This window comes from Myxocyprinus asiaticus, chromosome 42, assembly GCF_019703515.2.
Source record: "Myxocyprinus asiaticus isolate MX2 ecotype Aquarium Trade chromosome 42, UBuf_Myxa_2, whole genome shotgun sequence".
Taxonomy (NCBI): domain Eukaryota; kingdom Metazoa; phylum Chordata; class Actinopteri; order Cypriniformes; family Catostomidae; genus Myxocyprinus; species Myxocyprinus asiaticus.
Window position 1 is genome coordinate 31900928 of NC_059385.1, and position 12738 is coordinate 31913665.

The 12738-nt window shown below is 46.5% G+C and overlaps 1 protein-coding gene across 3 annotated transcripts in view; it reads left to right on the plus strand.

Moving 5' to 3' along the window:
* Positions 1-12738, plus strand: part of LOC127432332 (ephrin type-A receptor 5-like) — a 182355-nt gene that overhangs the window by 148101 nt on the left and 21516 nt on the right. For all 3 annotated transcript variants that reach the window (XM_051683252.1, XM_051683253.1, XM_051683254.1), the window contains exon 15: positions 4762-4955. In XM_051683252.1, the coding sequence (XP_051539212.1) occupies positions 4762-4955 (194 nt within the window). The remainder of the gene's footprint in view (positions 1-4761; positions 4956-12738) is intronic.

Consider the following 12738-nt stretch of genomic DNA (forward strand, 5'->3'; position numbering starts at 1 on the left):
GGCACCTTTTACTGCCCAGGTCCCCCGCCCTCACTACCCTCGATGGCGGGGCGGCCAGGGGCTATACGCACTCTACTGGCCCACCTAGACATGGTTCTCGGACCTCACGCTCCGTGCGACAGCCCCCCCCGGCGAATTCCCCTGAGGAAGGACCTTCTTTCTCAGGGACGGGGCACCATCTGGCACCCGCGAATCTCCACGTCTGGCCCCTGGATGGGACACAGAAGACCTAAGGGGTCTACCACCCGCAGTGGTAGACACAATCACTCAGGCTAGGGCCCCCTCTACGAGGCGCCTGTATGCCTTTAAGTGGCGTCTGTTCGCTAAGTGGTGTTCTTCCTGATGGGAAGACCCTCAGAGATGCACAGTCGGATCGGTGCTTTCCTTCCTGCAGGAGAGGTTGGAAGGGTGGCTGTCCCCTTCCACTTTGAAGGTCTACATTGCTGCTATAGCAGCACACCACGACACAGTGGATGGTAAGTCCTTAGGGAAGCACGACCTGATCATCAGGTTCCTGAGAGACACCAGGAGGCTGAACCCCTCCAGACTGTGCCTCATTCCCTCATGGGAACTCTCTGTAGTTCTTCAGGGTCTACAGAGAGCCCCCTTTGAGCCTTTGCAGTCAGCTGAGCTTAAGACACTCTCTTTGAAGACTGCCCTCCTGACTGCGCTCACTTCCATCAAGAGGGTAGGAGACCTGCAAGCGTTCTCTGTCAGCAAACGTGCCTGGAGTTCGGTCTGGGCTACTCTCACGTGATCCTGAGACCCCGACCGGGCTATGTGCCAAGGTTCCCACGACCCCTTTTAGGGACCAGGTGGTGAACCTGCGAGCGCTGCCCCAGGAGGAGGCAGACCCAGCCCTGTCGTTGCTGTGTCCGGTGCGTGCTTTACGCATCTATTTGGATCGCACTCAGAGCTTTAGGATCTCTGAGCAGCCCTTTGTCTGCTTTGGTGCACAGCGGAAAGGAAGCACTGTCTCCAAGCAGAGGAGCACACACTGGCTCATTGACGCCATAGCTTGGCATATCACGCCCAGGACGTGCCGCCCCCGGTAGGGCTACGAGCCCATTCTACCAGGGGTGTAGCGGCCTCCTGGGCCCTGACCAGGGGTGCCTCTCTAACAGACATTTGCAGAGCAGCAGGCTGGGCAACACCCAACACCTTTGCAAGGTTCTACAATCTCCGGGTGGAACCGGTTTCGTCCCAGGTAGTGGCACGCAATACAAGTGGATAAGCCCGGGATAGCCGGCTGGGTGTATCGCTTGCTGATAGCACCTTTCACCTCCTCTGAGCTGAAGATGTGCGCCATTAATTCCCAGTAGTGTTCACAAACTATGTTCCCTGGTTGACTTCCTCCGAGCCCTGTGGCAGTCGAGTTTTCGGAGAGACTCACTGCCGGCCCAGTACACATGCTAACTAAGAGCCCTGTTCTGGGGTAGGTGCTCCGCATGTGGCAGTTCCCTGTAATGTAACCCCATGCGATGTATAACTTCCTCTAATTCGTTTCCCTGTTGGCAAACTGCGTCTTCCTTGGGCAGAGCCCCCTCTCACACCGGTGAGGTGTGGTCTCCGTGGTGTCCTCCCCTTGGGAAGGACACCCCCCGACTAGATCTGGCGGCCCAGTCAGATAATCCCCCTTCTTTTTTAGGGAGTGGAAAAAAAGAAGGGGAAAAGAGGCCACGACTGGGTTAGCCTGTCTCTATCTTTTGGGTAATCGACTTGTCCCCAAAGGGCCATTCGACACTCATAACTATGTTGGGGGAGGTTACGTGTCGGCCTGGTGCACTGGCTACGAGGCACACAGTGGTCTGCCGTCACACACCGCCAGTTCACGTAACACAGTTCAGCCAGTTGCGGCGTTTTGTATAGGTGACCCCTAGTGTCACTACATCGACACAACGTCGAGTGAGTGACAGATAGGGAACGTCCTGGTTACTTGCGTAACCTCCGTTCCCTGATGGAGGGAACGAGACGTTGTGTCCCTCCTGCCACAATGCTGAACTACCCGCTGAAATGGCCGGACCTTGTCTCGGCTCCTCAGCATAAAACCTGAATGAGTGGTTGCATACCAGCTCCTTTTATACCCGTATGTCCGGGGGAGTGGCATGCAAATACCACTCGCCAATTTTTATTGGCCTTTTAGCAAAGACCAGAGGTGTTTCGGGCTCCCAAGAGTGACCCCTAGTGTCACTACATCGACACAACATCTCGTTCCCTCCATCAGAGAATGGAAGTTACGCAAGTAACCAGGACGTTTTCCTCCTGCATCTTCACAAGGTCCTTTGCTGTTGTTTTGGGATTGATTTGCACTTTTCACACCAAACTAAGTTAATCTCTAGGAGACAGAATGCGTTTCCTTCTGGAGGAGTATGATGGCATGGTGTTTATACTTGCGTACTATTGTTTATACAGATGAATGTGGTACCTTCAGGCATTTGGAAATTGCTCCCAAGAATGAACCAGACTTGTGGAGGCCCACAATATTTTTTTTCTGAGGTCTTGGCTTATTTCTTTTGATTTTCACATGATGTCAAGCAAAGAGGCACTGAGATTGAAGGTAGGCCTTAAAATACATCCACAGGTACACCTCCAATTCAGTACACCTCCTATCAGAAGCTAATTGGCTAATTGTCTAAAGGCTTAACATCATTTTCTGGAATTTTCCAAGCTGCTTAAAGGCACAGTTAACTTGATGTATGTAAACTTATGACCCACTGGAATTGTGATATAGTCAGTTAAAAGTGAAACATTCTGTCTGTAAACAATTGTTCGAAAAATTACCCGTGTCATTCACAAAGTAGATGTCCTAAACGACTTGCCAAAACAATAGTTTGCTCATATTAAATCTGTGGAGTGGCAAAAAAATTAGTTTTAATTAGTTCAACCTAAGTGTATGTAAACTTCTGACTTCAACTGTAAATATAAAATGTAGGGCCTATAATATGTAGGGCCTATAATACGGAATATCATTGAACAAGACTACAGTTGACAGCAAAAAGTTTTGCATTGTCTTCGTCAATATGTCCAGTTCTTACAAAACGCATTCTTGCGTTCCGTTTGCGCTATTTTTAATTGTCGCTCTGTATACATATGTGTGCCTCAAAAGGAATCATTTGGAGCATCTCACTGGTGTTCAGCATCATAAACGGTGCATTTTTTGGATTCTGTGTCAAGTTAAGTGTAGTAGAAACTTTGAAAATCGTTGAAAATGTAATCATGGTATTTAAATGCTCGTCGGGGGTATGATTTTTTTTAACACGTTATTTTTATATAATTAATCACACTAAATTAACGCATTAAATCGACAGCCCTAATAGAATCTATCCTAAAATATCCTGTGTTGCAGGGTCATTTATAACAGTGGCACGAGGTACCCAGATAGGAAATGCAGTATTTTGTATCTTTTTTTTTTTTATTGTTTATTTTTTTATACATTTTTAAATAAATGTTGAGAAGGGCATGTTATTGATTAAAATAATCAAATTAATTTATGTATTTATTCAGGTCATAGCACAGTGATAGTAAATAAAGAGTTTACAGCACAATAGTGAGTGTGTTGTAGACATGTTATGAGCAGTTCTGTTCACTAATAGTATCAGGTGCATTTGCTATTAAGGGATACTTTTCTCCTTTCAAGTGATTATGATAATCGTTTGCCTCGATTCTGATTCACAGTCTCCAGTTTTAATCACATTATGGTTTAATTCCCCCACAAAAAAAGTCAGATATAAATGATTTGCAATGTCACATTTCAATCCAGCCCACATTAGAATAATATCCATTTAGTTTATGAAAATATTTAGCCAAAAACCACGCCATTCTTTCCTTTGGGAAGTTCTACAAAGATTGTCTGAGTGAGGAACAATAACCGAAATTGGTTAGAGATTATCAAAGGGTCATTTCGGCAGATTTAAATCCACTTTTCCACATAATCAATATCCTGATATAATGCAAAACTTTATAATATTGAAATTAAAGCATTTATAGATCATGGTGGTATTTGTTGTACTGCTGTGTACCAACCAGCAGAACAATATCATCGTATAGTACCCCAGATGTTACTCTGGTCATTCTGAAATGTTGGAGCCAAAACCTGTCAACAAAATGATTGGCTACTGTTACCTCCTAGAACTGTCTAAAAAATGCTTTTACTCCTAAATATAAAGCATCTGCTGCTGATCGCAAGCAAACATGAAGTTTGTGAGAGTGTTTTTTCTGCGCACTCTTAACCACAAGTTATTTTTAACACTGAACAAAAGAGCCACAGTGGTTTCCCACAACATCCATGTAGTGCTAATTTCCCCGTAAATTATGAATTTGTTCTCTTGGACACATGGGATGGAAAAGCAGCTTTATTCGCAAATTGTTTTTGCGATATTCCAATTTTTAGCACAAATTAATTTCATAACTTGAATGAAATACTGACCACTGGTTGCTCCAATGTAGCTGTGTCAGGCTGGATGGGGAGCTCAGACAAACAATTTAAAACAATGAAAGCACCAAAGAGCCACAGCATTTACAAGTCCAACCTACAAATGGCTTACTTATAGTGTGTAAACAATTATATTTTGATGTTTCTTTTAGTTTATATTTTGGAAATAGTAAAAAAGTGCTGCATAATTTTTAATATGTTCACTCATTTTGCTGATTCTACTGCCTGGTATCCAACTACAAGTAATGAATTAGTGTTTGAACACTAAGGCACATATATTTATTGTGAATATGATGTAAAGTGTCAGTAATGTTTGCTGTTGTTGTCAGGTAATAAAGGCAGTGGAGGAGAACTACAGGCTGCCAGGTCCCATGGACTGTCCAACGGCACTCTATCAACTCATGATGGACTGCTGGCAGAAGGACAGGAACAGCCGACCCAAATTTGAGGAGATTGTCAGTTTACTGGATAAACACATTCGCAATCCCAGCAGCTTGAAGAATCTTGTTAACCCCTCTAACAGGTATATATATATATATAGATTTTCTTTTTTTTAAATATCGTAAAATACCAGTAGATGTGTTGCCAGAAATTTACAGTACAGTTTTGGGGAAATGGACACAGATGTTTCAGAGCACAGGCTCAATGTGTAAAACCATCATCATATTCACCCTCTTTTTATATACAAACTACATCTTTGTAGATTCATTACATTACGTATTCAATCATGATTTGTCACAAGAATCAATTAAACAATCACCAGGTGCTAACAATAAAAGACACACAATTAACTCTCAATACAATTTACCGACCCAGATACATATGAATTCAATTGTACAAAATCACATCAAAAAGTCACACAAAATATACATGATTTTATAAAATCACTAAACAAGAACAGTCAAATGTGAAAGATCCAATCATTGAAACATCAGGCATACACTGTCATTAATCAATGTTAGTGTTCACATTTTGAATTTCTGTTGATGTCCTATGCCAAAGAATATATGTATATATATAATCAATGGAATGTTTAATTATAATTTGATCAAAAGAAAATCAATAGGTCTAGTTCTTCATTCAGATTATTCAGGGCTAGTGCTTTGAGTGTATAAATCCAAAAAGCTTCATGTTTTAACAATTCATTATTTAAATTACCTCTACCAGATCTTTGAACTTCCTCTGTCCCTATGCATTCTAATTGTTTAATGTTATGACCCATCTCATTCAAATGTTTTGCTACTGGAGACGTTATATCTCGATGTCTAATAGTTGACTTATGTTCATTAATCTTAAGTTTTAGTTGTCATAACGATTTACCGATATATATGTTTGGCGAGGGCATCTTAACATATAAATTACATTTTGAGTTGTACAGGTTATCAATGACTTGATCTTATAATATTTGTTTGTAGAAGGACATATAAACTCTTTACATTTTATTAAGTTTTGCCAGGCAGCACAATTTCTACATGGAAAACAGCCCTGCATAAGTGCTGTATTTTTCTTTCTTTTTAGAACATCTGAACTGACTAACATGTCTGATAAATTCTGTGCTCTTTTATAAGTAAACAATGAAGAGTTTTGAAATGCATTGTTTAATGACACGTCGGATATAATGTATGCCAATGTTTATAAATAATAGATTTAATCGTATCACTATTATTATCATTGTATGCTAATGTACAGTTCACTGAAAATGAAATGAAAATGACTAATAGGTAAGCTTTCTTAATGGGAGTTGGATGGTAACTATCGTCCTGGTTACTTTCGTAACCTCTGTTCCCTGATGGAGTGAACGAGACATTGTGTTGATGTAGTGACACTAGGGGTCACTCTTGGTAGCCCCAAACACCTCTGCTTTTTTTAAAAAAGGCCAATGAGAATTGGCGAGTGGAATTTGCATGCCACTCCCCCAGATATACGGGTATAAAAGGAGCTGGTATGCAACCACTCATTCAGGTTTTGTGGTGAGGAGCCGAGACCAGGTTCCGGCCATTTCAGCAGGTAGTTCAGCATTGTGGCAAGAGGGACACAACGTCTCGTTCCCTCCATCAGGGAACGGAGGTTACGAAAGTAACAAGGACGTTCCCTATCTGTCACACACTCGACGTTGTGTCGATGTAGTGACACTAGGGGTCCCTATACAAAACGCCACAACTAGCTGAACTGTGTTGTGTGAACTGGTGGTGTGTGACGGGCAGACTGCTGTGTGCCTCATAGCCAGCGCACCAGGCCATCACATAACCTCCCTCAATGCTCTTATGAGTGTCGAACGGTCTATCATGAACAAGTATAACTATAGGGACGGGCTAGCCCAGCCGAGGCCTCTTTCCCCTCTCTTTTCTCCCCAAAAAGAGTGGAATTTGTTAACTGACTGGGAGCCATAAGTGTGTGCGTTGGGGGTGTCCCTCCTAAGGGGAAGATACCACGGAGACCACACCCCGCCCAAAAAGGGGGGGGAGATTTTGAGTGGAATACGTCACATGGTCTTACCGAGTCTTGTTGGAAGTATGTCATGTGGAGAGGTCCCATGGTAGGTCCTACCCGAAGGGGGAGGAGTTTCTACAGAGCATGGCGACCGGGAGCAGAGGGGCCTCTGCCCACATGTTTGCCATCAGGGAAACAATTTTGCGGAAGATATCACATGGGGTCACCTTCGGGGAACCAGCACATGTGGAGCACCTTCCTCAGTACAGGGGCTCATTTGCGCACGTACTGGGCCGGTTGGCGAGTTTCTCCGCAAACTCAACTGCCAGAGGGCTAAGGAGGAAAGTCATCCAGGGATCACAGTCTGTGAACACGGCAGGGAGTCAAGAGCGCATGTTTTCACCTCAAGGGAGGGGAAAGGCACTATGCGCAAGCGGTACACCCTGCCAGTTGTCCCGGAACTTATCTGCTCGTGCCTGCCAATACACGGGATGAGACCGGCTCAACACGGAGAATGTAGAACCTCGCAAAGGTGTTGGGTGTTGCCCAGCCTGCTGCTCTGCAGATGTCTGCCAAAGAGGCGTCACTGGCCAGGGCCCAGGAGGCCGCCACACTCCTGGTGGAGTGGGCTCATAACCCCGCAGGGGTTGGCATTTCCTGAGCCTGATATGCCATTGTGATGGCGTCAATAACCCAGTGAACGATCCTCTGTTTGGAGACAGCGCTTCCTTTTCGCTGTCCACCAAAGCAAACAAAGAGCAGCTCGGAGCTTCTAAGGCTCTGCGTGTGATCCAAATAGATGCGTAAAGCTCACACCGGACACAGCAATGCCAAGGCTGGGTCTGCCTCCTCCTGGGGCAGCGCTTGCAGGTTCACCACCTGATCCCTAAAAGGAGTTGTAGGAACCTTGGGCACATAGCCTGGTCGGGGTCTCAGGATCACATGAGAGTAACCCGGACCGAACTCCAGGCACGATTCGCTGACAGAGAACGCTTGCATGTCCCCTACCCTTTTGATGGAAGTGAGCGCAGTCAGGAGGGCAGTCTTCAAATAGAGTGCCTTAAGCTCAGCTGACTCCAAGGGCTCAAAGGGAGCTCCCTGTACACCCCGAAGGACTACGGAGAGGTCCCATGAGGGAATGAGGAGCGGGCTGGAGGGATTCAACCTCCTAGCGCCTCTCAGGAACCTGATGATCAAGTCATGCTTCCCCAAATACTTACCATCTACTGCATCATGATGCGCCGAAATAGCGGCTACATACACATTCAGGGTGGAGGGGGACAGCCACCCCTCCAGCCTCTCCTGCAGGAAGGAAAGCACTGATCCGACTGCGCATCTCTGGGGGTCTTCGCGTTAGGAAGAACACCACTTAGCAAACAGATGCCACTTCAAGGCATACAGGTGCCTCATAGAGAGAGCACTAGCCTGAGTGATCGTGTCTACCACCATGGGTGGTAGGCCACTTAGGTCTTCTGTGTCCTATCCAGGGGCCAGACGTGGATTCCAGAGGTCTGGTCGTGGGTGCCAGATGGTGCCCCGTTCCTGAGAAAGAAGGTCCTTCCTCATGGGAATTTGCCAGGGGGGGCTGTCGCGAAGAGCGTGAGATCCTTGAACCACGTCTGGGTGGGCCAGTAGGGTGCTACTAGGATGATCTGCTCCTCGTCCTCCCTGACCGTAGGTTCACTGGGGGAAATGTGTATTTGCATATTCCAGGGGGCCAACTGTGTGCCAGCTCATCTATACCGAGGGGTGCCTCGGTCAGGGCGTACCAAAGCGGGCAGTGGAAGGATTCCCGGGAAGCAAACAAGTCTACCTGTGCTCAACCGAATGGACTCCAAATCAGCTGGACCACCTGAGGGTGGAGTCTCCACTCCCCCCTGAGGGTAAACCTGATGTGACAGCACATCTGCTGCAGTGTTGAGGTCGCCCGGGATGTGAGTGGCTCATAGCGACTTGAGCCGCTGCTGACTCCAGAGGAGGAGACAGCGGGAGATTTGTGACATGCAATGGGAGAGTAGACCACCTTGGCGGTTGATATAAGCTACCGATGCTGTGTTGTCCGTCTGGACCAACACGTGCTTGCCCTGGATCAACGGTTGAAACCTCCGCAGGGGCAAGCAGTACTGCCAACAACTCTAGGTAGTTGATGTGCCAACGCAGCTGCGGGCCAGTCCAGGAGCCGTTGGCTGTGTACCCGTTGCATACGCCACCCCAGCCCGTCTTGGAGGCGTCTGTTGTCACCACGACACGCCTGGAGACCTGCTCTAGGGGAACCCCTGCCCAATGAAATGCAAGGTCGGTCCAAGAAACCAGGGGCGTGCTCTGCACTCCATGGGTGCAGAGGGGGAGAATGCACCATAGAATCCAGCAGATGAGGTGAATGAACTTCGCGGATGAATTCAGCTTCAATGAATAGAACCGCTCGGCTCCGAAAAGAAAATCTGAATGAGTGGTTGCATACCAGCTCCTTTTATCAAATTCAAAATCAAATCACTTTTATTGTCACACAGCCATATAGACAAGTACAATGGTGTGTGAAATTCTTGGGTGCAGTTCCGATCAACATAGCAGTTGTGACAGTGATGAGACATATACCAATTTACAATAACATCAAATTAACACAGCACAATTTAAAGTCTAATATACACATAATTACACACAACAATATACAAATAATAACATACACTGTACAGTATACAATACACACAATATAGATACACATTATTCAATAAAAATAAAAAATAAAAAAAGTATATATAGTAGTATATATAGAATGTACAGTAGGTTGTATTGTACTGTATTGACATTCAGGCTGTCGGTTGATAGTAATTTGTTAAGAGAAAATATAATATAATAATAATTATATAATTTATGACAGTCCGGTGTGAGATATGAGTAAGAGTAATAAAGTGCAGCGCTGATGTATTTTTATCGTGGGAGATCAAGAGTTCAAAAGTCTGATTGCTTGGGGGAAGAAGCTATCATGGAGTCGGCTGGTGCGGGTCCTGATGCTGCGATACCGCCTGCCTGATGGTAGCAGTGAGAACAGCCCATGGCTCGGGTGGCTGGAGTCTCTGATGATCCTCCGATCTTTTTTCACACACCGCCTTGTATATATTTCCTGGAGGGAGGGAAGCTCACCTCTGATGATGTGTCTGGCAGTTCGCACCACCCTTTGCAGTGCTTTGCGGTTGTGGGCGGTGCTATTGCCGTACCAGGCGGAGATGCAGCCAGTCAGGATGCTCTCTACAGTGCAGGTGTAGAACCGTGTGAGGATGTGGTGGTTCATTCCAAACTTCCTCAGCCGTCTCAGGAAGAAGAGGCGCTGATGAGCCTTCTTCACAACGACTTCAGTGTGGATGGACCATGTGAGTTCCTCAGTGATGTGGGCACCCAGGAACTTGAAGCTGCTGACTCTCTCCACTGGTGCTCCATTGATGGTGATGGGACTGTGTTCTCTGTCTATTCTTCTGATGTCCACCACAAGCTCCTTTGTCTTACTGACGTTGAGGGAGAGGTTGTGCTCCTGACACCAGTGTGTCAGAGTGTGCACCTCCTCTCTGTAGGCTGTTTCATCATTGTCAGTGATCGGACCTACCACCGTCGTGTCATCAGCAAACTTAATGATGGCATTGGAGCTATGTGTTGCCACACAGTCATGTGTGTACAAGGAATACAAGAGTGGGCTGAGAACACAGCCCTGTGGGGCTCCAGTGTTGAGGGTCAGTGATGAGGAGATGTTGCTGCCTATTCTAACCACTTGGCGTCTGCTTGACAGGAAGTCCAGGATCTGCACAGTGAGCTGTTTAAGCCCAGAGCCCGGAGTTTCTCATCTAGCTTGGAGGGCACTATGGTGTTGAATGCTGAGCTGTAGTCTACAAACAGCATTCTCACATAAGTGTTCTTTTTTCCAGGTGGGAGAGGGCAGTGTGTATTGTAGATGCAATGGCATCATCAGTGGAGCGGTTGCTGCGGTAAGCAAACTGCAATGGGTCAAGAGAGAGAGGCAGTACAGAGCAGATGTAATCTCTGATTAGTCTCTCAAAGCATTTGCTGATGATGGGGGTCAGAGCAACAGGACGCCAGTCATTTAAGCAAGTTATTTTTGATTGCTTTGGAACAGGCACAATGGTGGACGTTTTAAAGCATGTGGGGACTACAGACAAAGAGAAGGAAAAGTTGAAAATGTCTGTAAAAACACCAGCCAGCTGGTCCGCGCACGCTCTGATGATGCGGCCCGGAATGGCATCTGGACCCGCGGCTTTGCGGATATTCACCCGTCGGAAGGATCGGGTTACATCCACTACAAAGACAGAGAGTGAACTAACCTCTGTAGCTTCGGCCGCGAGAGCTCTCTCCGCGAGGGCGGTGTTATTTCCCTCAAAACGAACATAAAAAGTATTTAGCTCATCCGGGAGAGAGGCAGCGGTGTTCAGGGCAGAGTTTTTATTCCCTTTAAAGTCCGTGATGATGTTAATTCCCTGCCACATGCTTCTAGAGTTGGTGGTGTTAAACTGTCCTTCAATCTTGCTCCTGTACTGGCGTTTTGCTGTTCTGATCTTTTTCGGAGGGCATAACTGGTTTATTTGTGCTCCTCCGCATTCCCGGAATTGAAAGCGGAGGTCCGCACATTAAGTGCCGCGTGAACATCGCTATTTATCCATGGCTTCTGGTTCGGATAGATCCGTATTGTTCTGGTCGGAATAACGTCCTCCACACACTTTTTGATGAAACACATTACGCTATCAGCGTAAAGCTCGATGTCGTCATCAGAGGCGGACCGGAATATCTCCCAGTCCGTGTGATCAAAACAGTCCTGTAGCGTAGAGTCTGATTGGTCTGACCAGCACTGGATAGTTCTGAGGGTGGGTGCTTCCTGTTTCAGTTTCTGCCTGTAAGCGGGCAGAAGCAGAATGGAAGAGTGGTCCGATTTGCCAAATGGTGGGCGGGGGAGGGATTTGTAGCCATCCCGGAAGGGAGAGTAGCATTGGTCCAAAACCCGGTCCCCTCGTGTGTTGAAACTAATGTGCTGGTGGTATTTTGGTGCGACTGATTTGAAACTGGCTTTATTAAAGTCCCCGGTCACAATGAACATGGCCTCAGGGTGTGCGGTTTCCTGCTCACTTATACTCCCATACAGTTCCTTGATTGCCCGGTCTGTGTTGGCTTGTGGGGGGATGTACACAGCTGTGATAATGACTGCTGTGAATTCCCTCGGTAGCCAGAATGGTCGACACAGAAGCATGAGAAATTCCAGATCAGGAGAGCAGAAAGACTTGATAGAATGAACGTTCCTCTGATCACACCAGGATTTGTTGATCATAAAACATACACCACCACCTCTGCTTTTACCTGAGTGGTCTTTCGCTCTGTCCGCTCGGTGCACGGAGAACCCCGTGGGTTCGATGGCTGAGTCTGGAATCTCCGCAGACATCCAAGTTTCCGTATGGCAGATAATGCAGCAGTCCCTCGTCTCTCGTTGGAAAGAGATCCGCGCTTTCAGCTCGCAGAGCTTGTTATCCAGAGACTGAACATTTGCCAGTAGAATACTGGGTAGCGGGAGTCGATTTGCACGGCGTCTTACTCTGATGAGAACGCTGGCTCTGTTTCCCCTTTTCCTTTTGTGTTTCCATGTCCGGACTGCCCAGACAAAGGGCTCCGCTTGCGTGTTTGTAAACAGCGGGTCGGCATTGAGGAATTTGAAGTCCGGTTTATGGTGTGTAATTGCAGAACCAATGTCCAAAAGTGTTTGTCTGTCGTAGACAATAAGGCAGACAACATCCAAGACAAAAAACATAAGGATTGTGAACAAAACAAACAAAACACTACCATGTTGTGTCAGAGCTCGCAACGCAGCAACCATACTCGGCGCCATC